Source organism: Haliaeetus leucocephalus, unplaced genomic scaffold (assembly GCF_000737465.1).
Source record: "Haliaeetus leucocephalus isolate CR32 unplaced genomic scaffold, Haliaeetus_leucocephalus-4.0 Scaffold198, whole genome shotgun sequence".
NCBI lineage: Eukaryota > Metazoa > Chordata > Aves > Accipitriformes > Accipitridae > Haliaeetus > Haliaeetus leucocephalus.
The window spans coordinates 640,627-663,933 of record NW_010972634.1 but is presented as its reverse complement, the minus strand read 5'-3'; the positions used below and the strand labels follow the sequence as shown (position 1 = coordinate 663,933).

At 39.9% G+C, this 23,307-nt stretch overlaps 1 protein-coding gene across 1 annotated transcript in view; it reads right to left on the bottom strand.

Moving 5' to 3' along the window:
- The window catches only part of PRKG1 (protein kinase, cGMP-dependent, type I), a 363,786-nt gene that overhangs the window by 318,509 nt on the left and 21,970 nt on the right, over nt 1–23,307 (bottom strand). Inside the window, exon 2 of the mRNA XM_010565944.1 lies at nt 13,043–13,209. Coding sequence (XP_010564246.1) covers nt 13,043–13,209 — 167 coding nt within the window. The remainder of the gene's footprint in view (nt 1–13,042; nt 13,210–23,307) is intronic.

Here is a 23,307-nt window from a genome sequence, read left to right as displayed (position 1 = left end):
GTCTTGAGCACTCAGTGATCATACTGTACATGCTGAATATAAACCGGAGATTGGGTTCAAGAAGCTGAGTTGGCACCCCATCAAGCAGGGGGTCACCAAGATGGCTTAAAACAACTTCTTCGTCTCCATTTCAACTGATTTGTATGGTGCACTTTCCAATTAGAGCACTAAAGACCTTGGATGTCTATGGACTGGAAGTCCCTTTCTTTCTCAGTTTCCCTGTTTTCACCCTCTCATTTTCCACTACAGATTGAAAAAAAGTAAAATCTTACAAGGTAGAAGTGACCTAACTTTCCAGTTTAAACAAGAAGCAGGAAGACTTTCCCTCCTTCCCCTTCCTCAAACTGTTTATTTTGAGCTCTCTTTGTAGAACCTAGAGCAGTAAGAAAGGGTACAGGCTCGCATGGTTCGATTATTTTTTTGTAGATCAGCTTTCAAAGTAAACAAGCAATCCAGAGCAAATCAAGCCTAACAAAAGGAAACACTTTGCCTCTACTGTTACTTTTATAAGAGTTTGGATTGCTAACACTGTCTTTCTATCTGCATACACAGACTAAGTTATATAACCATGTATTTTAATGGGCAGAAACAAAGGTCAAAATCCAGGCGCCTTCATGTATACTAAATGATGAAAAGTCCTTTTATTTTACATTTCAGTTGTGGGAGTTTCAATAAAAGGGAGTCATGGAATGGTGGGGGAGACAAGAAAGACATTTGTGCCTCCCTTTTCAGCTGCTATTAATAAAATGAATGAGGCTTTCCCTCACCCATTTATTTTGTAAATAAAACCCCCTTAACAACAAAGCAGTCTTTGCATAACAGCTGAGAAATACAATAATAAACAGCACATCAACTATGAGCTTATGTGAGGAAAAAATATACATTCATTATGTTTCCTATACAGCGCAAATCTTTTTAAAGAGGTTACACCTCTGCATTTTCTTCCCTGAAGAGGGGAATATGAATATTTGGCTGCCTGCATATGAACGAGGTTGTACAAATGCATTTACAGAACCATGTATCTATTTGATAAACTCTGAATACCCCTCCCTAGCAATGAAGACTAGAGCTTTTGCTAAATCTGCTGCAGCCTTGTTCAATACTACACTGCAAAGAGACCAGGAACTTTAGATTCAGAGAAGCCAAGATAACAATGAACGAAATGGCAAGAGTAGTAAATCCCTGTGAATATGAGCAGATCCCAAAGAAAGCTGGGCATTCATTTTGAAAATGAAAATATTTTCAGGTCATCTTGACACTAAAACTTTTACAGCATTGCTTAAGAACCTGCCAGCAGTCCTCTCTCATCTAGATCTGAAGGGGAAGCTTGTGCTGACAGCAGGACTTGAATGAGGACAGGGATATGAGACTCAGCTATTCAGGTGCTTGGCAGCATTCGTATCGAGGCATTACGTACTGTACAGTCCCTCTTCTCCACTGATCAGAGTACGGCGATACCTTGAGAAACTTCAGTTGGTTGGTGATGATGATGATGATGATTATTCTTTAGATAGCTACAAGAAATTATATTTGATAGGTCTGAAGTCATTAGCTCCCAGCTTTGATTGCATTTTCTCCTCGCCCCCTACCAAATATTGGCTTAGACTAACCAGAGGTTAGGTTTTCATTACTGAAAAGGAATTATTTAATCAAATAATATCCTTAGACTATACATACACCCTCTTGTCATTCCTAACATAAATTATATAGGGTTTGGGGCTTTGTTTGTTCTTTAAAAGGAGGTCAGTATGTAAGATCAGCACAGGAGGGCTACAGGTTATTTACTCAGCCCACAGGGCATCTCAGCCAGAGGGGCAGGTGCCAGCGGTTACAGACAGCATCGCATTACTCCCCTCTGAAAACGCTCAACTGCATTCTGCTTTGCAAGCTCATATTCTAACACCTGTGAGATTTATACAGGCTTTCTTTCCCAAGTCCCGGCTCAGGTAACAATGAATGTTCCCACTGCCCATATAAAACTCTATCATCTTTCCTTCTGTAAAGTCTGTTTTGCTTTGATTCAGCAATCTTGCTAGTAAAGCCTATTAAGTTCATATGAGTTATTACAAAATACACATACCAATTTGCAGTTTGGTTGGAGCTATTTTTAGGAGAAAGGGCAAGTAAGAATATCTCCCATAACATGTTGCACCAGTATTACTGTACTATGTTTATATACCTCTAGTGTTCTTATTGCATTTAAAGTGCTAAGATTTAGTTCTGCAGCTTTAAAAAGAATTACTTTATACAGAACAAATACCAAATTCTCTCTCATGAGCACAATCACTGCTACTGTGATCATCATAATTTCATATCCTATTTCATCTCATGAACATTTTATGAAATAAGTACAATAAATATTTACTTCTCCATCACTAGTATGAGTAAATAACTACTCTTAGAAGAGTTAATTATTAAGACACTGTAAAATTAAAATAACTAGATGGTAGCAGTGGAAGATTTGCATGACAACAACATTGTGCAACTCAATTTCTCTAAGAGACAGGCCATACACAAGGCACTCTAACACTGACACAACAAACCAACACAGCACCTGAACATTCAGTTCATCATATCCTGGAAGACTACTATAAACAGGTTTTAAGTTGATAAAAATTTGGAAAAATACAGAAACAAACACTTGTAACAGTGCTCACACAGGCTCGGCCTCAGTATCGCAAACCCAAGCCTTCTCAATACTGCAGCCACACAGATAAGTCCACACTTTACCTATTTATGTAAAAATACTTAGTGAGAAATAGTTATGGATTTTTATAACCAATAATAACCACAGTTTTGACTTCCAGAAGAAAAAAAAAAAAGGAGGGAGAAAAATCAAAGTTTAGTATGAATCATAGTAACTCCAAAAGGAAGCAGCTGGAATAATGCCCAATTTCTGTAAGCAATAGTTAAAAAAATCCCCAAAGATTAACAAACGAGTTTCTACTCCAACTTTATACTGACAGATTTTGTAACTTTTACAGTTCACAAAAACCTATGAAGATGCATGAAGGCCTGGGTTAAATGCTGAAGTAGATTTAGATGGAGACCCAGGCTGCTGCAGCCAAAGTACAGTTGCTTCTTTAATCCAGTGCATAAGTTCCGGTGATTTTTCGAGCACATCAAGTTTTCACGCTGTATCCATAAAAAGCATGTGACTTCCAAATCATGGAAGTCTTTTTATTGTTCTTATGCTGCCGATTCCTAGGTACACTCTCAGGGCATTAATACCACTTAAGAAACTACAGTGAGATGCTCTGAGTATTTCCAAGTAGATCAAGACACAGTGGATATAAACATATGTATTAAGTTGTCTTTTTTCATCTCATGCCTAGTCAGGGGCATGACTGGAATTATAGCAAGTGATATAAAAGTACAATTACTAAACAATGCCAAAAATAATAAAATTGTTACCTTAAAGGTAAGCAGGTCTCAAAGTAATATCACCAAGTTCCTTGCAAATATTCAGGCTAGACATAAAACAGTCTCAGAGCAACAACTAAGGGTTAGAAACAAACCTGATCTTCTCCAAAGGAGGTGGGCTAAACTCCAGAGAAATCCTCAAGTGATATACCAACCCAAAGGTGAATGTGTAATGAAAAAGAAGCAATCAGAAATGTTTTGAGATCTCAACCCTTCACTCCTCTGTCCTACAAACTCTTCCCCAGGACTTGTGAGATGGAGGGGATGCAGTGCCAGATGTGAAAACACATACTGACAGCACATTTTAAGGAACCTGGTTGGTAACCTCCCTTGCTCTTTTGGCCCTTATGCACATTTGTAGGATAAGGAGCTCCAGGAATACTCTTTTAATGCCACTGCATCGCCCAAGGGACAGTCTTCAAGCCCTACAAAAACAGTGTCTCTATGAGAGGCCAGTTCCCAACAAGCAGCTACTAAGATTTCTTGCACACCTGGAATGACACCCGATATTTCTGCCCTTGCCTTCTCCAGCACATCCTCTTAAACTCTGATCTGCAGCGTGGTAATCTTTGGAATGAAAACATCAATCCTTGAGAATCTCTTAAGCCCAGAGAGCCTTAGAAAATGGTCTTGCCCTTATATGTAATGGTCTCAGTGCTGGACATGGAGGGAGGGATTATTGATGAGTGACTGAAAATTTCCCAGAGGAGCAACAACCACTAAACTACTTATCTCCATGGGAAAACAAGACTCAGATGGGAAACCCATGAAGGCTGCAGGATTCCAGCGAGGAACAGTATCTCTGACCACAGGAATAATCCTGATCTGACTCCTGCCCAACTCTGCAATAGCAGGATAAAGAGAAAAAAAAAAAAGGGCAAAAAACAGCTGAAAACATTAAACAGAGGACTGCAAAGAAGAAACTCCTGCCACAGTACATTTTCACAAAGGCAGGTTCTTCAGAGGCTAGTGATTTGTTGTCATGCTGTGCAGAAAATCCCACTTTGCCATAAATGTCTAATTGATTCCTTCCTACACAGTGCTCCTTATGGACACTGAGTAAATGCTCTCCAATCTCAAGAGCCATTTAACACCTGTGCAATGAGACGCTATTTTCTGACATTTGCTTGGGAAGGCAGATCCAAACCCCTCGAGAAGAGGTTTGGAAACTCGGGTAGGGCCCAAAACACTCGTACTGAAAGGTAGAATAAGTCTTTGAAGCAGAATTGCCCCAATTGTGTTAGAAAAGCCCTGATTGCAATGGATGCAGCTATTATTACCTTCCCGAGCGTCCTTGGGAGATTCAGAAAGGTGGGAACATACATCAGAGGACCTAGCTACAATATCAGAAATATACTGGGGAAGAGCACTCAAAACTGTCTGGTCCTCCACCAAAAAGGCAGGAACTTCATGGTGGTCTGAAGAACCACCAATCTGGAGGAAGTCTAGCAAGGATAGTATTGGGCCATACGTGACAAAAGGCACTATGCAGCCAGGCAAATCCCTACCTCCGCAGACTCAACTCAGTCTCTCCGGGTACAATCTCAGAGCATGAGACTCACCCGAAGCGCCCCGGCAGATGCAGAGTTCAGCCAACATCTCTGGATTTAATTGACTGAACCAGAAACTGCATATTCACTCTTAGCCCCAGAGACTAAACAGACTAAAAACAGACTAAAGAGTTTATAAAGTTTCTTCCAGCCAGCATCTTTTCACCAAAGCTGGGGGAAAAAAACCACCAACAAACCCCTCAGTATGGTCTTCTTTGAGATGAATGATGATCACCATCGGTGTTGGTGAATATCAACACGGAGAAGCTTGTGCATTTGGACTTTGCAATGACAATAGTAGTAGGCTGTAATAAATTAAGAGACCTCTTGCAAGTGCAGTGTACAGCAATATAAAAATAAATGTGGTGCAGGTCAAGAGACATGATGCACTCTCTCTACTGAGGTGGCAGTAATACTGCCCCCATTTTGCTATTCTGGACTTGTACTTGGGAACAAAGTTATTTAGCCTACTTAAATCCAAAATGGGTCTCTGTTCTCTGTTTCTCCTTCATTTACAAGAATCAGTCCTACCAAATCCTTTCTCTAAGAAGGAACCGACTCAGAAGACCCTAGGGCTAGAAGAGCAATTACATCCTATTAAATCAGATCTTTATGAGCGTAGTCCATAAAGAGACAAAAGATGGGTCAGAGGGAGAGTGACACAAAGGCAGATTGAATGCAGCATATATGGGTGACCGCACATAGCATTCAACAGTCTGCAGTGATCATTGTCCAGTTAGGGGAAAAAAAGCCCACATAACTGCACAGTTAGGAAAAAAGCAAACAGGAGAGAAAAGGGTGATGCACTCCAGCACACCTTCAGAAGTGAGAACAAGTGTAAGTGCATTGGCCAACATATTGATGAAAAATTTTAGAGTGTCAAGGGCAAAGGCTGTGATAACCCGCAGGAGGCAGCAAGCTGATGTCTTGAGGAACAGAGATAGTATCTATTATGCCTGCTTTGGTTTTGATGCAACAGCAAAAAATCCCCAGAGACTGAGGAGTTACTTTGAGGATTTTACCCATCTGAGACCAGGCAACTCTGCTGCCTCTGATGGGAGGTCTTCTATGGCTTCTTGCATTTCTTTCTCTCTGTAGTTCAAATGGCTACAGAGACTTTGTCCTCCCTTCTCAACACCAAGCTTGATGTTCTGGCAAATTCTGCAGTTTCTAAGAATACATTCCTTCCCGAGACATCTCTGACTCCCAAAAAGCCACATTCCCATGGGAAGTCATAATTAGACACTTCATTGCTTTGGAGAAGCTACCAAGAATGAAGCAAGAAACAAAGTCTCCCTTAAAAATAAAAGGCGAATCTCCATGATTGAAGACAAAATAAAATGACATTTAAGAAGAGAGGGAAACTACTAAAACAAGGGCTGGGGGAAGTGTAGGCTGTTTCTCAACATGGGTTCTTAAAAAGCTTCTTCTTCCCTTTTCGTGCCTATAGAAGTAGGAGTCCATAGGGTCTGCCCATGGGCAGAGCTATTTTTTTCACTCAGGTTCTCAAGATGTGGTGCAGAGGTGCAACCTCAATATTTATTTGCAGAAGGACAAACAGTCAGGGAGGATGTTACAGCACCTACTGCCAATACAAAATCATGAGTGACAGAATAGTTAATCCAAATATTTTAACCTTCCTTTTCCCCCCCGGCTCACTGTATTATTTCTTCCATACTTTATAGGAATAGCAACAAACATGAAAGGAGGACTCCTTACACCTATTAATATAGTTTCTAAAAAAAATTAGAACATCTGTTTATAACAGCATGACTGTTATTCACATGAGATGCTAAAACTTGAACTTTGTCACCTGATTTATCTACAGCTCTGCTGATATATTTTCCTTTCATAATGCAACCATCAAATTTGACATACTGCAGTTGACAGGTTCAGACAGAGAGGGAGCACAAGAGGAAACATTTGGTTTCAGATGTGGGATATCACATTTATCCTCATTAGTGTGAGGTAACACCCACACATAACTCAAACCTGTCGACACAGTACAGATCTAGATGTATCTCTCTGAAAGAGATCTTTTCAGTTTTTCACATTTTTAAGTGGTTTCAGAAAATTTTAGAAATGTTATGCCCAAAGAAGGCATAATGACAAAGAGGTCAACAAATGCAAACCTGCAAAACTAGAACTTGGAAAATGTTTGGGGTTTTTCCTTAAAAAAAATCTGGAGGTGGTGGACTAATTTTAGAGGCAGAATATGATTAACCAGCAAGAACCTTTTTTGGCTCTAAAAGTAACTTCAATTTTAAGACAAACTATCTGCTGAACCGCTCTTAGAGCAACATCCTTTCTCATAAGAAAGGTAGTATTTCTGATAAGTTTATTTTATTCTCAAAATTGTTTTATTTGCAGAGTCAAGAGTGCCAGTATAGACTAGTTCAGATGTATAAGTACAGCATCACTCATCCCCCTTTTCACTACCAGTCTCATCAGCCTGGAGGAATACTGTTGCTGTAGGTGGTCAGAGCATGTATGTTTAATGCTTCCAGTTATTTCAGCCCCTAATGAATACTTGCTTATATCACAAATAAGTTAATTTCCACCTTCAAAGCACAGCTATAAGGGAATTTTTTTGGTGTTGATAGAGATTAAGGGCATCTTCTTAGCCAATTCAGTTAATATGCAAAAGTTGTGAGGTCTTCTTGCTACTTAATGAACACAGGGTAATTAAGGGGTGTTCCCTGCCCCAAACCATTTCAGAATCTGATGAAATACCAGTTAGCACCTTGCTACTTCATGTACATCCTTCTTCTGTAGTTCATGAGCCACCAAAGACAAATGGACATGTGCCATTTGCCTCAAGAGTCCATAAGAACCAGCTTCCTTCCCATAGGGCTTAACTGAAAACTTTGGAGGGGAAGAGAAATGCTTAACTTGTACAAAATGCTCCTCAGGAAACACAGGTTGCTGGTACCACTCAAATCCAATGGCTCTCCACACCCTAACTGAGGTCTCTGCCCTGAGAAGTCTTTCACAGGCATAGGACCTAGTTTGTGTTACTATTTAATGATCACAAAGATACCTGATGACAGCACCACTACTGAGGAACAGACAAACATTTAAAATGCAAAGAATAGTCTGTAAAGAGCAAAAACCCTGCCTGAGGTCAGGTAAGGTGTAAAGCCGTAAAGAGATCTCTTTTCATTGGGCTCCGATTGCGATGCTACTTTCTCTCCCACCCTGGCACCTATCTAATAGTGCCTTTTCTGGAGCCCTTCAGGGTGTTGTGCCTCACTGGCGGTGCCTCCTATTAGGGTTTCCCTCCTCTCTGGAAGAAATACATTGGCATCAACCTAATGAATTTTATTATCTGAACAAATGTATCCTTGACTATCCGCATTTAACACATAAGGCATTTCAAAGGTGGTCTGTGCCACAAATCCATCAGACCCAGTTACCCCAGAGGACTAAACTAAGTAACGGTACAGCCAGGATGAAGCTAGACAAATAAAGTGTTTTAAAGACTTGGATATGGTGGGGCCAGCAGTAGTCCTAGAAGTCTGAAGCAGGTGAACTGGGGGCCCTTATTTTCCTGGAGGTAGAAATCTGGCCAGCAAGACACAGACTATGGCTAGAGTCAGCCCAGAACAAAAAAAAGCTTATTAAACTTATTAAAAGCAAAGCAGCCCTAAATTGGGATTCTGCTTGCTGAGAAATTTCCGTTTCAGCTCCTGGCTTATAGCTGTTTTCTCACTACTGGCTCAAAGAGGAACAAGAGCCCAAGTTCACCCCAAACCAATATTTCCAAGGCTTCAGACCTGGTAGAAACAGCAGTCCTTGGGTGTTCATGCCTAGGACCCTGCCTGCCTCAGTGCAGCAAGGCTGTCCTGGAGATAGGGACCCAGAAGGGATCTCCAACAAGCACAACTCTCATTCTGTAGCTCCTCAGGACTGTATCTTATGAAAGACCAGGCAGAAGCCCACCAGAAAACCAGGTAAGTTTCCAGTTAAATCCTACCTAAAGAAAAAAGAAAAAAACAGAAAAAAAATAAAGCTTAAAAAAAAAACCCAAAAACCAAAACCACAAACCACACAAAAAACAAAACAAAACAAAACAAAACAAAAACACAACAACCCAAACTCTTTGCATAAAACTTTTTGGATTCAAGAAATGCAGCACCAGTTCAAAAAGTCCAGATGCACACCCAGGAGAGGGAAGTCTACCAGGACTGGGGCAGCCTCCTCTTTTAAAGGTTATTGAGCATATTAGCAATTCTGGGTTTAAAGGGTGAGACTAACCACACATCTCCCTTAGCCTTGCACAATTTAAGAGCTATCCTATGCAAACACCCTTAAAAGTGAGGTTCCAGATCAGTGCATGTTCAGGCCAGAGGGTGTTTATATTGAGAGCTCCTCAATCTGACAGGTATCTCTCTCCTCTTGGGACTGACGAACAAACCCAATCCAGCTAAACCACGACACATGCCAGAGGCACACTCCTACCTTTCAAACTCAACATTTGCCTCTACCCAGCATGCTGCAGATAGAGAAAACATCTTCCTTTTGAACTCAGCAACTCATTTTGATTTCCCTGATAGTACCTCACCATTTCTACTCCAAGACCTTTCCCCTCAGCTTCCTCCTCTCCCCATCCAAATCACAATTTACAGTATCCTCCTATTTTTCTGTACTGTGTTTCACTTCTCCCTGCCCAGGTTTGAAGTTTGACACATAATAGGTTGAATAATAGAATGTATGAAAGATTTTCTTCTCGTGTTTTCAATAACCTCAGTCTTTTCTCAAGCTTCACTGTATTAACCAACTTTTCATCTCTAGAGTCCAACCTGTTTATACCATTGCTGCTCTCACTCCTGATAACAAAAAAAAATACAGGGCAGGAAATCTGATGTAAAACATGGAATAATAGGACAAAGAGTACAAAGGTTTTACTCAGTCATCGCATGCATGGTAGCACGTGACTGGAGAGGAAAGAGTCAAGCCTATTAGTGTGGGTAGGGTTGAGCAAATGCAGGAATAAAGATGACTGCACATGTAAACACAATATTGGACAGCATGAAATTACCTTTCTGCTAGAACCAAAGAGAACATGGAAAAGTGGAGTCAAGCCTTTTCCTAACTCTTTGCTGAGGTACAATGCTACAGCCACTCCCACCCAAGGAACATAGCAAACCTGGAATTACCTTCAGAAAGCATCATCAAGCCATAGTGAAAAAGAAAGAGTTTGGAGGTCAACACCCATCATTATCCAGCCTTTTAAGATTCATTGAGCTCAGCAAGCATCACATACCTACAAATTTTAACATTCATGGTAAAGAACCAAAATACTCAATGATCATAATTATAAAGGTCTCACCAGGACTAGTAGAGTCCTTGTGTCTAGAGGGGAAAATTAAAACAGACACTAACTACTGCTTCACCCTGATAAACGAGAACACAGAAAGTAACAGTGAAAATGATGGATGTTTTCAAATCCATCTTACTTAAATTATTATTTAAAATTAGTCTAAGGAAACATCACCAATATATAACTCAGACTTCTGGTAGGAGGCTCTATCTAAATGCTGAATCATAAATTATAAACAAGCATAAGAGTATTGGTTATCAAATGCTCTACATGAGTAATTTTTATTCATCTTAATCACAGCTAGAAGTCCAAGTAAGGAAAGAAAGAGGAATTAATGGAAGAAGCACTTGCAGCGTTTATTTGATTTTTGAGAAAAGAAACTACCTCTCAGTAATACTCACAAAGACGGGTTTCTCCAGTAGAGTTTTGTAAACAATATAGTTAGAGGGCATTGGGGGGGGGGGGGGGGGGGGGGGGGAATAATGGAGAGGACACAGAATGATAAGCCAAAATAAGCTAGCAAGCCTGTTCTCATAACTATAATCCAACCCATTTGATAATGTCTTCTTCCATTTCCATTACTTTACCATCACTCATTGCATTATGTCTAAACACAGAGTATAAACTCTTCATAATTGTGTTTGTAAAGCATTATGCATATTTACAGAGCTATCTAAATAATCTTAAATTAAGTTACAAGACAAACCAAAGACTGGGGGAGAGCCAAGTCATGCCCTCATACATAGAGGGCTGCCAGAAGAGCAAGGATAAGCTAAACTGCCCAAAAGACACAAAAGTTGTCTTTGACACACATTTGTTTTAGAAGACAAGAATCAAGAATTCAGGGATAGAGTTTGGATCAAGAATTAGAAACATCTGGTAAATTCAAGGAAGGGACAGTAATAGCACATCATCACTAGATGTATCAAATAAAGGGTCATCTGAGTACCAAGCCATGTTCAATACTCCAAACCGTGGTGGAAACAGTTCTACCCATAAATCCCCCCAAAATCCTCTCCAAAGAATGTGGAGAGGCTGGGCAGGAGATAAGTATATGCTGATTTTGATGGTGTCTTGTTGTTATGGGGTTTTTCAAGGGACAATATTGAACACAACTCCAAAACCAGCCACGCAGCAAAAATACTGTGAGCATGCCTCTGATGTGGTGGTGTTTCAGGAAGCAAGCACAGAGCTGTGCTGTAAAAAATCTCCACGTTTTTACTATGAAAAAAATTACCATTCAAATATTATTTTAAAGCAGTTTTTTATTATTGATAGAACACATCCTGTACCTCATCAAAGTAGTCTCTGTGTGCAAGTGGAGGATTGAAAGACCTTTCCAGCTGGGGCTGGAAACACGTAATTTGCTTTGGCATCCCCCACTAACCACTTCATAATGCAAAATACCATTCGAATGTGCAAAATTTAAAAATAATAAAAGCTGAAGGAATTAAACCTGTGCCTCGGGAAAGGACTTAACCTTAAAAGGACAGAACATTAAGGCTGTTTTGGGAAACTAGTGAAGAGCATTTGCAACTATACAGCATTAAGAGTTTGGGAGGAAACAATGTTTAAAGGATGGCTTACTGCCTTGAAAATATTTTTGTTTAAAAGAACAATATAAGAAATGAATTTGTGCATGTGCACGTACATATAAACACACAACTTACACATAACTTGTAGTTTTCCCATATTTGCTCAAAAGACATGGGCAAGCAAGAAACCTCCATTCCCCTTAGGTGTTATCTGGCCAAAATGCTTGCAAGTCTACCAGATGGCTCTGGTAAGGAGCAAGAAGAATTTAATAAGCATCTATCCATTTGCATTGTACCAAATCAAACTGAGAATTTGCTTGTTGCGTTAGCTGAATAAAACAGTGACATTTGTCTCAAAACTCATTATCAGTCACTCTCAGAAGAGGGACGCTGTAGTAGATGGACACGAGATTTGATCAAGCTTAGGAACTCCTACAGATGAACATACACTTCCTTTAAAAAGAAAACATATATATAAAATATGCCCAATTTGACATGTGAAGAGTTAGAGAACTTGGAAAGAGTAAGATACAAAATGCAAATAGCTGACATTTTGGAGAAACACAGCACTGGCAACACTGATCCCATTCAAAGATTTTCAGAAACCTGACAGCTCCCAAGAACAGCAGAATATCCACTGCTCTTGTGTTCCACCAAGAAAACAAAACCCTGCCACAACACATCCTGTGACAAATCAGATGTGGTAAACTGCAGATGCTACACTTATTTTGTGTACAGGACAGAAAAATACCATTTTCTATTACACAACGCATTGCTTCTGCGGAGATCCCCATGTGCTTTATCAACATTTATAAGCTTGTCCCCACAATGCCCTATAAGGTAGCAAGCTATGACCATATTCTCCTTGCTTTACAGTGATGTCCCATTTCCATAACACCATTCTTTCTGTTAAGTTCCTAATTTAAATAGCAAACCATTGATATTGCCTCAAAGCCAAAGAACTATATTTAGTGGAGGTTTATTCCAACGGATCTCAGTGCAAGGTTAACAGCTTTCACCCTCTTTCTTTATATAGGGAGGCACACTAGTCAGAAATTTTCCTGGCAAAAGTAGTCCACACAATTTTTCAACAACCATATTTAGACAACATCTTTAGCCTCTTTCTTTGAAATGATTTTTCCCATGAAATAAAGTTTTTGTCTCTGTATGTGTTGAAAAAAGGAAATAAATACTAGCTTTTTAAACTGTACCTTCCATGACATACACCAGGGAACCCACATCTCCTTCCTTGATGATGCAGCTGTCTTTGCCATATTCCACGGGATACATACAATCCACAATCTCCTGGATCTGAGACAGTTCCAGATTCTTCATGAAGTCATTGTCAAGGATCGCTTCCTTTATTAGCTCCTTGGACCTGTGGCAAAAAAATACAAGATTTATACAAGTGTCCATCAGCTGAGCTCGTTAATAGCACGTGAACTTTAGCACAACCGCACAGTGCCCCAATGAGTATTTCCTTGGCAAAAAGTTTCAATATTTTCCCTAAAAATCTGATAAAGTCCATCTGCAGAGAAGTAAAAAAAATTACAGAAATGTTAACTTGTAATTATTTTTTGTAAGTAAGTTTTAGATACATCAAGTATTGAAATATAAATAGATTTCATGTGATTGCAAGATCCTCTTTCAGCTACAAGTTTCATAGCTATAATAATACAAAAGAGTAACATAGCTACTTGAAATATCTTCCATATACAAAACTGAAAGGAAATACAAACATGAAGTTAAAGGATTTTTAACTTAGTTTATTATATTTTCTATTGATTTATACAAAGTAGAGCACACAAAAGCACAATACTGCACTGATTCTTTGAGTATTAATCAAATACCAAGGGCCGTCACATGCACGAGGGGGGTCACCACTGTTACAGGAATACCACCACCATTAATTCATTTCTTTGATGACTCAGTGGAAAATTCTGAAGTTATATTAGCATGCATAGCATTATACGTGCAGTTTTGGTTTGGCACGCCATCAGTTTGGAAGTCTGGAGTTCCTAGTAGCCAGTTTGCAAAGTCGAGTAAGGAAGGAGCTGTTTCTGAAGATACAGATTTCAGAACTCAAAGTTCACGCATTCTCTGTGAGACTACCCAAATGGGTATGTAATACAACCCGCTATCTCTACAAGTGCCTCTGCCACTGTCATGTTATGACAGAAAATGTGCAACAAAACCACTGATGTGTTTTTCCTGATTTTCCTGAGATTCTTTCAGTTTCCACAACTAAAGTGCCCACTACACAGTGAGTCACACTCAGGTAAACCCTCCCATCTTCCCTTCAGACTGTCAAGTTCAACTTCATCCATCTGCTACTGCAGCGTAACCCCCACATTACGACATTTCGCAAAAAACTCATAAACCAACTTGTGCAAATGAACAACTGAGAATGCTAAATCTAGACGTAGACCAAAACTAAAGCCCCTAAAACACCTACAGGCTGGACACCAGGTCCTCGGCCCTTTATTTTTCACTCTGCAGCTTCGCTTCTGTGGGCTGAACTATTTGCTAATGTGAACATAGCCCAGGCACATGACAGCTACCTGCAGAGCTTATGCATTCAAAAGAGTTTTACCTTTTTGAAATACGAATATGAAACGTTTTCAAAGAAAGATATATTAATGGATCATGTCTTCTTGAAAAGGAGTCAAACTGGGACTTCAGAAGTCCAAAACCAGCCAGACAGCCTTGGAGATATTATGACTGTGCTATAGTCCTTTTAAAGTATAACCCAAGGTTATATGCAGCACAGATTCAATTCGTTAACATTTAAGATGCTTTTTATGCTTTTGGTAGTTATGAGGTTATTTCAACAAAACATGCTGCTTTACATCAGAGTCCATCAGTATTGACCCAGCTGAAGCGCAGGATGGGAAGCAGACCAGACTTTGCAAGTACCGTCTGCAAGACGACACGGACTCAGACCGCTACAAAACCCGTTTGCTCTTCAGAAATTTCATTTGACTTCATATACTGTCACTCCAATTCCTTGTGCATGCAAGTAAAAACCACCAGAAAAACCTACATCTGTTTTACTTCTTACTTTCAGAAATGCAAGAAGCTGGCAATTTGTAGCGTTGACCAGATGACAGATAACACTATTTCCTTATTCCCTCCTCCTGTGCTACAGCGAGACTACGCTTTCTATGCTATGCCTTGACTCAACACTGCTCTTTTGGTCTTAGCCACCCCCACAAGTCCCCCAAATCCTCCTAACAAAGGCACTAATTATTAGCATTACTCAAACGGCCTGTCAAAGAAGAAAGCACAATAAAAGCTTTCGCATTAGTCATATCAACTAGCATTACAATTTCAGCCATTTATTTCATTCCAATGCTCAAAATGAGGCTTTCGCCTTGATAAAATAAAATCAGCCTTTCAAGTGGAGTGTTTGTAAGAATACCTGCAAGAGACCGGAGGGAATTCAGATGTGGTTCAAATCAGACCTCCCCCGTTAATTTAGAGGCCCTCAGCAAAAAACAATGCTTTTCTCGTCAGAATCGAGCACGGGGAAAGATTTGAAAAGGAACCAGGAAACTTGGTCTAAACAACAGCAAAGGAGCAGCACAGGGGCTAGGAAAATCCACTAGAAGTCTGTTTTGGGGAGAAGCAGCAAAACATACACAACATGAACGAACTTAGGAGAGCAGCCCGGCAGAGAAGGACTCGGGGGTGTTGGTTGACGAAAAGCTCAACATGACCCGGCAACGTGTGTTTGCAGTCCAGAAAGCCAACTGTACCCTGGGCTGCATCAAAAGAAGTGTGGCCAGCAGGTTGAGGGAGGTGATTCCCCCCCATCCTACTCCGCTCTCATGAGACCCCACCTGCAGTACTGCGTCCAGCTCTGGGGTCCCCAACGTTAAGAAGGACATGGACCTGTTGGAGCAAGTCCAGGGGAGGGCCACAAAGATGGTCAGAGGACTGACGAACCTCTCCTATGAAGACAGGCTGAGAGAGTTGGGGTCGTTCAGCCTGGAGAAGAGAAGGCTCCAGGGAGACCTTATAGCAGCCTCCCAGTACCTAAAGGGGGTCTACGGGAAAGATGAGGAGGGACTCTTTAACAGGGAGTGTAGTGATAGGACAAGGGGTAATGGTTTTAAACTGAAAGAGGGTAGATTTAGGTTAGATGTAAGGCAGAAGTTCTTCACTGTGAGGGTGGTGAGGCACTGGAACAGGTTGCCCAGAGAAACTGTGGCTGTCCCATCCCTGGAAGTGTTCGAGGCCAGGCTGGATGGGGCTTGGAGCAACCTGGTCTAGTGGAAGGTGTCCCTGCCCATGGTGGGGGGGGTTGGAAATAGATGGTCTTTAAGGTCCCTTCCAACCCAAACCATTCTGTGACTCTACAATTCTATGAAACTTAGGGAATTCATGAGCTTAATAGTATCATTACAGTCTAAGAGTACATCTGAACCACCTGATTCACAGCCTCTGCCCTTCGACATAGAAATATCAGAGAAATTAAAGCTCCGATGCCCACCAAGTAATTCAAACCCTTTGAATGACAATATGAAATACATCCATTAAGAGGAAAAACACGCCGGCCGGGACGTCAATGTGGCAGTTTCATCTCTACCACATCTAAGCATCTTAAAATTAGATATCTCCATAGAATGGTCTGGATAATAACTCAGTCACTCTTGAATGTAACCAAAATAGATATTATTATTTAAGGATGATTAGTTAAAATAAGACTTCAAATACAAAGAGCATAGCATGAGAGAAAAGCACCTCCAGCTGCCCATAAACAGTGCTGGCTGTAGGAACAAGCATCTTGCGACCCAACTGTGTATTTATGAGTGTATTCGCATCAGACTAAACCATGCTACAAACCTTTTCATCAGGAAGTATTCCAACCACCTTTAAAAAATGTAAATGAAAAGCTTAGTTTGATATATTTGAAAAATAGTTGATACTAAAAATACATTGTCATAGCTACAATAAGAGTAACTCTAATAAGAGAATATTTGTCACTCTAATAATTCAAAAAAATTATTCATGCAATGTAGATTACCATTCCCACATACTTGCACAGGCCAGGCCTTCAAGAGCTTCTACATTATTTTATTACACAGTTTTCTTTCAATATAATTCACAGATGCAACTTCAGGTAAATAGGTTGGGTTTTTTCTTTTATATTTATTTTTATGTGAAATGAAACTCAAAGCATATAAATTCATAGTTCACAATTATGTCATTACAAACGCTTTTCTAAATCACGCCATTCTTTAATCGTCATCATTAGTGTTTTAAAACAGCATCTATCCCAGACATGTGAATACAATCTACCTCATAATACAAAAAATGTATTTAAAATGGTCAAAAACTCACTCCTGCTATTCCAAGTGGTTTAAACAACATACTGCTGTTTCATTACCTCTTATTTTCAAATAGTATTTATTCTGTATTTTCTAACTGAAGTTTATAATAGAAAACAATCTGCAAACAAAATAAACTACAGTATTTGTAGGGGAACTATTTCCAAATGACGCTGTTTTAAGAAGGGGGCATTTTCATGAATATTTACTTAGCACTGAAGTGAATGGCTCCTAATGCAGACCGTCATTCAGAGTAGAAAGTAGTTATTGTCATCTTTACTCTCCAGAGGTAGGAACCTGGCACTAAGCCATCACTATTTTCCTGAAACATTAACGATCAAATGTGATGGAGACTTGATGAACAGTTTAAAACAGGGGAAAAAAAAAAAAAAAAAGGGCACAATGGGACAATCCTCTGCAATACATCCTTCCCCAATCAGTTTAAGTCCACCAAGGTAATTAATAAGGCAACAGTAGGAACAAGCTAATTGCACTCTAATTTGCAGAAGTCATGCAAAAAACACCTTAAGAAGTTTGCTAAAAATACATTTAACATGTAAAAACCTCTATGCCTGGTTGCAAATGCCTCTCAGAACAGAGGATATAAATGTGTCAATTCACACACTTCCTAATCCTATACTGGGGGTTGCTCCGGTCCTCCAGCCAGATCAGAGCCAGCCACCAACCCCCCCAACAAGCCAGCTTGGGATCAGCAAAATGCATGGAAAAAAATTCAGCCACTTTTTCTGTCTCAGCAGACAGGGGCTCTGCACAGAAGCCGTATTTCAGCTGTACTGGAAAAGGCTTGTATTAAAGGTTTGCCTTGTTGCAGTGGCCATAAAATGCAGAATTTGGCTGAGCATTTTGCTCAAAACCCTGCTGCTAACATCCGCTGGCTACTCAAACAAGCATGAAGGCAGAAGATAAAAATTTTGGTTTGTAGCAGATGTGAAAAGACAAAGTGAGATGTTATGCAGCCCTAGATAAGAAGCAAAGTGAATGCTACAGTAGTTTGCAACATACACAGTAAAATACCAAACCCTGTATTACAGCCTGTTGTTATCCTGACAGTAATTAACATTTTACAAAGAGCAACGAATAGTCATCTCAGGCTCTTCACCCACAGCAAAAAAACCACATTATCTATGCTAGATTTGTACCTTCGGGCACGTACGATAAATATTAGAACAAAAAGTTAATCTTCGTCCCCAAAGGTCTTATTTCAACATCGGAAAAGCCCCTTGCTGAGTTTAAGGAAGGGAAGAATTTAACTGCAGGTGGAAACACTACTGCCATATACATCGAGGGACGCTTACAGAAATGCAAAGACCTCCTCGACACTACTGTGCTGGTATAGCATCAGTTTGCAAAGGAGTTTGCAGGAACCTGAGGTTCAAAGGGAGCAGCAGTAGCTACACAGGTATCATTCTCCAGGTAATCTACTGCTGGCAAGAGTTGATTAAACAGAGGTGGATCAAGAAGAATAAAAGAAATTAAGAGTTCAATTTAGACAACACTGACACAGAGCAGCTGGAAGCAGATCTGAATTTTATGGTGTTCACAAGTATACCACCACAGCTATGTACCGAAACCATTTTAAACTACCAGAAAGAAAAATGAAAAGCAATGTGCTAGGCAGACAGGGTGGAAGATGTCTCAAAGAAGGGAAAGAAAAAGTACATTTTGTATTAATAGTCAAGAAGAATTAAAAAAATACACAAGACCTTTTCTTTAGCTGTTCCTCTCTCCAAACTTTTATTTAAAGCTTTCAATATGAAATTTTATGCCAATCCTAAGGGGAGGGGAAGGACTACTTTTACTAGAGCCTCCCCCATCAGGAGTCTGCCAACTACTACTAATGACCTAAAGCCCCATATTTAGGAGGGAAACATCTGCAGGAATTTGACCAAGCAGAGAGACAGAGCTCACTTCCAGGGCTGAAGCTTAAAGCAGTAAACTGCAGCTCCCTGGGAGATGAGAAGTCCTTATTTACTCATATGATAAACCTTGCTCAAAGCTACTACAACCAGTGGCATCTTTTTTGTGCTGTTTCATCATTGGTGTAAAAAACCAAATTAAATACACGTTAAATTAAATCCTTTACATCTATCCACCAACTAAACCTATCAAGCGTATTTATAGAAACTCATGCCCAAGCACTACTTTTTGAGGGGAGTTTCCATATCCATATCCCTCCACAAGGAATTAAGCTGATTTCAGTAGATAAGAAACATAGAAAAAAATCTGCGGCCCCTGACCCAGAATATAACAAGCTATACAAGAGTCCAGACAATCCCTACAACAACCATCTGTTTCAAATCCACACCGTGAAATGTTTAAAAGTGTTTACTTCTATAAAATGTGGCCATGGAAAAAAAAATACTTCTTTAAAAAGAGAAAACATGGCCAAGTATTACGCCTGCTCCAGATTTCCAGAAATGATTCAGCAGGATACAAATACACTGGAAAAAGTGTTAAACAGATTTTTTTTTTTAAGTTGTACTTAGACATACCTCCATGTCATAAGGCAGCATCCATTCCAAGTAACACAAAAAGCAAAGGCAGCAAGTTTCTAGCAGGTCTGGGGAAGCTCTTTGCTCAAACCCCACATTCACGGTGCTTTTAACTATGTTTTTAGCCCTTGTGTACATAAAAGAGTACATAACACTAGAACATAAACTCACACGCTGCTCTGGAATAGAATCTCAGCATTTCAGCTCCCAGTCTAGTTAACACCAAAACACTGGAGTTACCAATTATGAACCTTTCTATCTCTTTAACCAACAAAACTAAAGAAAATCCCTGATGGAAGGATGTATGTTTAATCACTGAGGACAGGCACATCACGAAAGGACAAGTTAAATAATTTGAGTAAGGTGTGTTAAAAGTTCTCTATAGAGATGCTCCCTTCCACATGGAAAAGCCCCCACCTTCTAAAAAGCAGTAAATATATAGATACAGAAGCCTTACTAAAAAAATTGCTATTGCTTACTATAAAATTATTCAATCCACCAAGTGGCCCATAGATCCTACATGTATTTATCTGCATACTTTTATCTTCTTGGCTCTATTTATGAATACTGTGGCCTGGCCAAACATACAGAGGTTCAAAAATAACAGCCAAAAATCATAAAGCCTGTAGTGCTATCAAAATGACTGTCAACAAGAGACAGCAGTCAAAATCTCTTCCTTGCACTCATCCTTTCTCAACAGGTTGTGTTACATATTGATCTCTTAGGTTCCTACGTAAGAAATAGAGGCAGAAAGTAGAACTTTCCAAGATCATTATTCGATCCATCTACTACCAACTTGAAGTCCATAGCCCTCAGGAAAGCTGTTTTTGCAACAAAAATGTTTATGTTGTTAGAAAAATTATTTGTGCCAAGTCAATCACAGAAAGGTGGAGGGTCCTCCCCGACTGCTCCAGGAGGTTTTTCATTAAAGGCACTAACAAACATCTGCAGCATAGGGCAGTATATACTTTTTGCACGACAGCAATGCAGTAGGACCTGTCGCTTTCTGGAGTGCATAATACTGGATAATGTCTTTAAATACTGAAGCCTGAAAGCAAACAAATAGATCTTCTTTTACAACTTACTGCTAGGAGCAGCACAGTACAGAAAAGCCCAGACCTTTTGGTAAAATCTGGGTTTTGTTTGGACTGTAGTGCCATTAATAGTTGATAACTCTACATTAGCTGTTTGTTTTGGCTATGGATAAAGACCACTTTGAATGTTTCTTAAATGGAATTCTAAATATAACTCCAGAGAGCTATTCTTGCCTCATTAACTGGGACTAAGAGTAGGATTCAAGTCCGGGACTGAATAACATGAAGGCCCTTAAATATACTTGTGGATTTTCTTTACAGTGCTTGCCTTTCCCACAATGTACAACCCACAACGTATCTTCAAGTTGCAAGAGGAAATTTCTGAGTAGGATCTTAAGCATCTTCAGCCAAGACTGTTACTGCATAGTTGGAAAGAAGAATATGTTCCTCAGAAGAGTACACTAAATTTTTTTAAACTGACATTTTGATTAAAGAGACAAGCAACAGGGAAAAGTAACTGTGCCCTGATCTAAACCTGTACAAAAAGAAAATAACCCCCCATTGTAATTTTTCTTGTACTTAAATACAACTTACAGTTGCAGAATCAAGTTGCTCTGTAGAGAACACATCGATCAGATAGCTCCACTTAGGATTTCTAAATATATCAGTAAAACATGCAGTTCATTTACACTGCTGTTCATTATATCATATTTTGGCATTCGACATTTAAAAAGCAAAATAATTTAAGAAAAAAAATTTTAAATCTCCTTTCACCTACGCTGAAAACTGTTGTTAGTATAAAAATACTGTAGGCAAGAGTTGGTTAACTCTTGCATTTTAATGCGTCTCACCCCACAGATCTTAATTTACCACCCTTTTCTAGGCTAGTATTTTGCATCCTACAAAAATCCAGGTTTAGATACTGGAAACATTGGCAGGCTCCATAAAAAAAAAGTCAGCTCTTGCCAACACAATTTGCCTACTTCTGAAATATCTGATACCTCCGAGGAACTCCCACTTGAGCTTCATTTTGAGAAACCCCTACCAATACCTCCAAACAGGATCAAGCCTCTACTTGATTACCTGAAGGAAATAGTAGAAGCTTTGGACAGCTAATTGTAGCTGTGAAAACACATAGCAAGATCATGGTGAAGGAGGAATGGCGTGTCTCTCAGAGATCCTTGCCCAAAAAAAGTGGTCTTTTGAGGGGTGTTATCCCAGTGCATCTAGCCGTTTTGGCGCTCACATCCAGCATGACTGAGCTGGAGACTTTTTGCACCAACAAAAATAGCAGCGAAAACATATGTACCCATATGTCGCAACTCCAAGTGATCCAAAAACAATCCAAACTCCTCCAGGAGGAGTTCAGTTAGCAAGACTGAGTTGCAGAGATCCAGACAACACGTCTTGAAGGTCACAACGATGCATCTTGTAAAGAACCACCTACTTTAAAGGCAAGAGCTTCTCCATCAATCAAACAATTATCCACGTATGCTTCCACTCTTGGCAGCTTCACACAGTGAACTCTGACTGGAGGCAGGTATGAGGAGTCTAGCTAAATGGCAACTAAAACAGTTCCCTCAAGTTTATTAGCATATTTTGAGGTCTGCGTGGCTTCATAGTGATAAATGAACATGTGGACAGAGAATTGCATTCAGATGCCCTGGAGAAGAAAGTTACTGATAGCCGCTACGGAGATGGCCTTCGCCCTGGTGGAATAAGCAGGAAATCTGCCAAGTGGATGATAACCTAATTTAAATAGATGCAGAAATCCAATTAGAGATCCTCTGAGCAGAGACAGCTCATTCTCAACTCTTGGATTAGAGGCTCTTAACACGTCGCAAGCTTTTCTAAATGCACTGTTGTCCAGGCGAAATGAATGTGCTCTGCAAAAGCACTTTGCTCCTCCCTGGCATAAGAAAATCAAAAGTGAATGCGGTCACGACAGCGTAAATATATAACTGCTTCCAGTGGAAGTTTAGGATGGGGTTTCACAGAAAATGTGATGTATGGGGAGGGGGGGAAGTGACAGAGATTTAACATCACTTACTCTGATTCACCTAACACTTCTGATGGATGTTACTGTCAGTAAGAAAGTTGCTTCAGCTCTTTTGCTTTTCAGCTGTCTGGAGAAGTCCCCAGCTTAAATGCCATAGGAGTACAGAATGCAGACAAGCGCTTGGAGCCTTTAGTCTTTTCAATAAATACTCTTAGGTATTTTAGGGAGAAATATTTCTTCCTGCTTTACAAGTCAGTAAAAGGACTGAGGTTAGCAGCCATGCTTTGAGACATAAATATTTGAAAGATATAGGGGATTATTTAAATAACATACCCCCTCCCCCACCAAGAGCCAAGGAGCAGCCCGTGGGGATTTAAAGGTGTCATGGTTTAACCCCAGCCAGCAACTAAGCACCACGCAGCCGCTCACTCACTCCCCCCCCATCCAGTGGGATGGGGGAGAAAATCAGAAAAAGAAGTAAAACTCCTGGGTTGAGATAAGAACGATTTAATAGAACAGAAAAGAAGAAACTAATAATGATAATGATGACACTAATAAAATGACAACAGTAGTAATAAAAGGATTGAAATATACAAA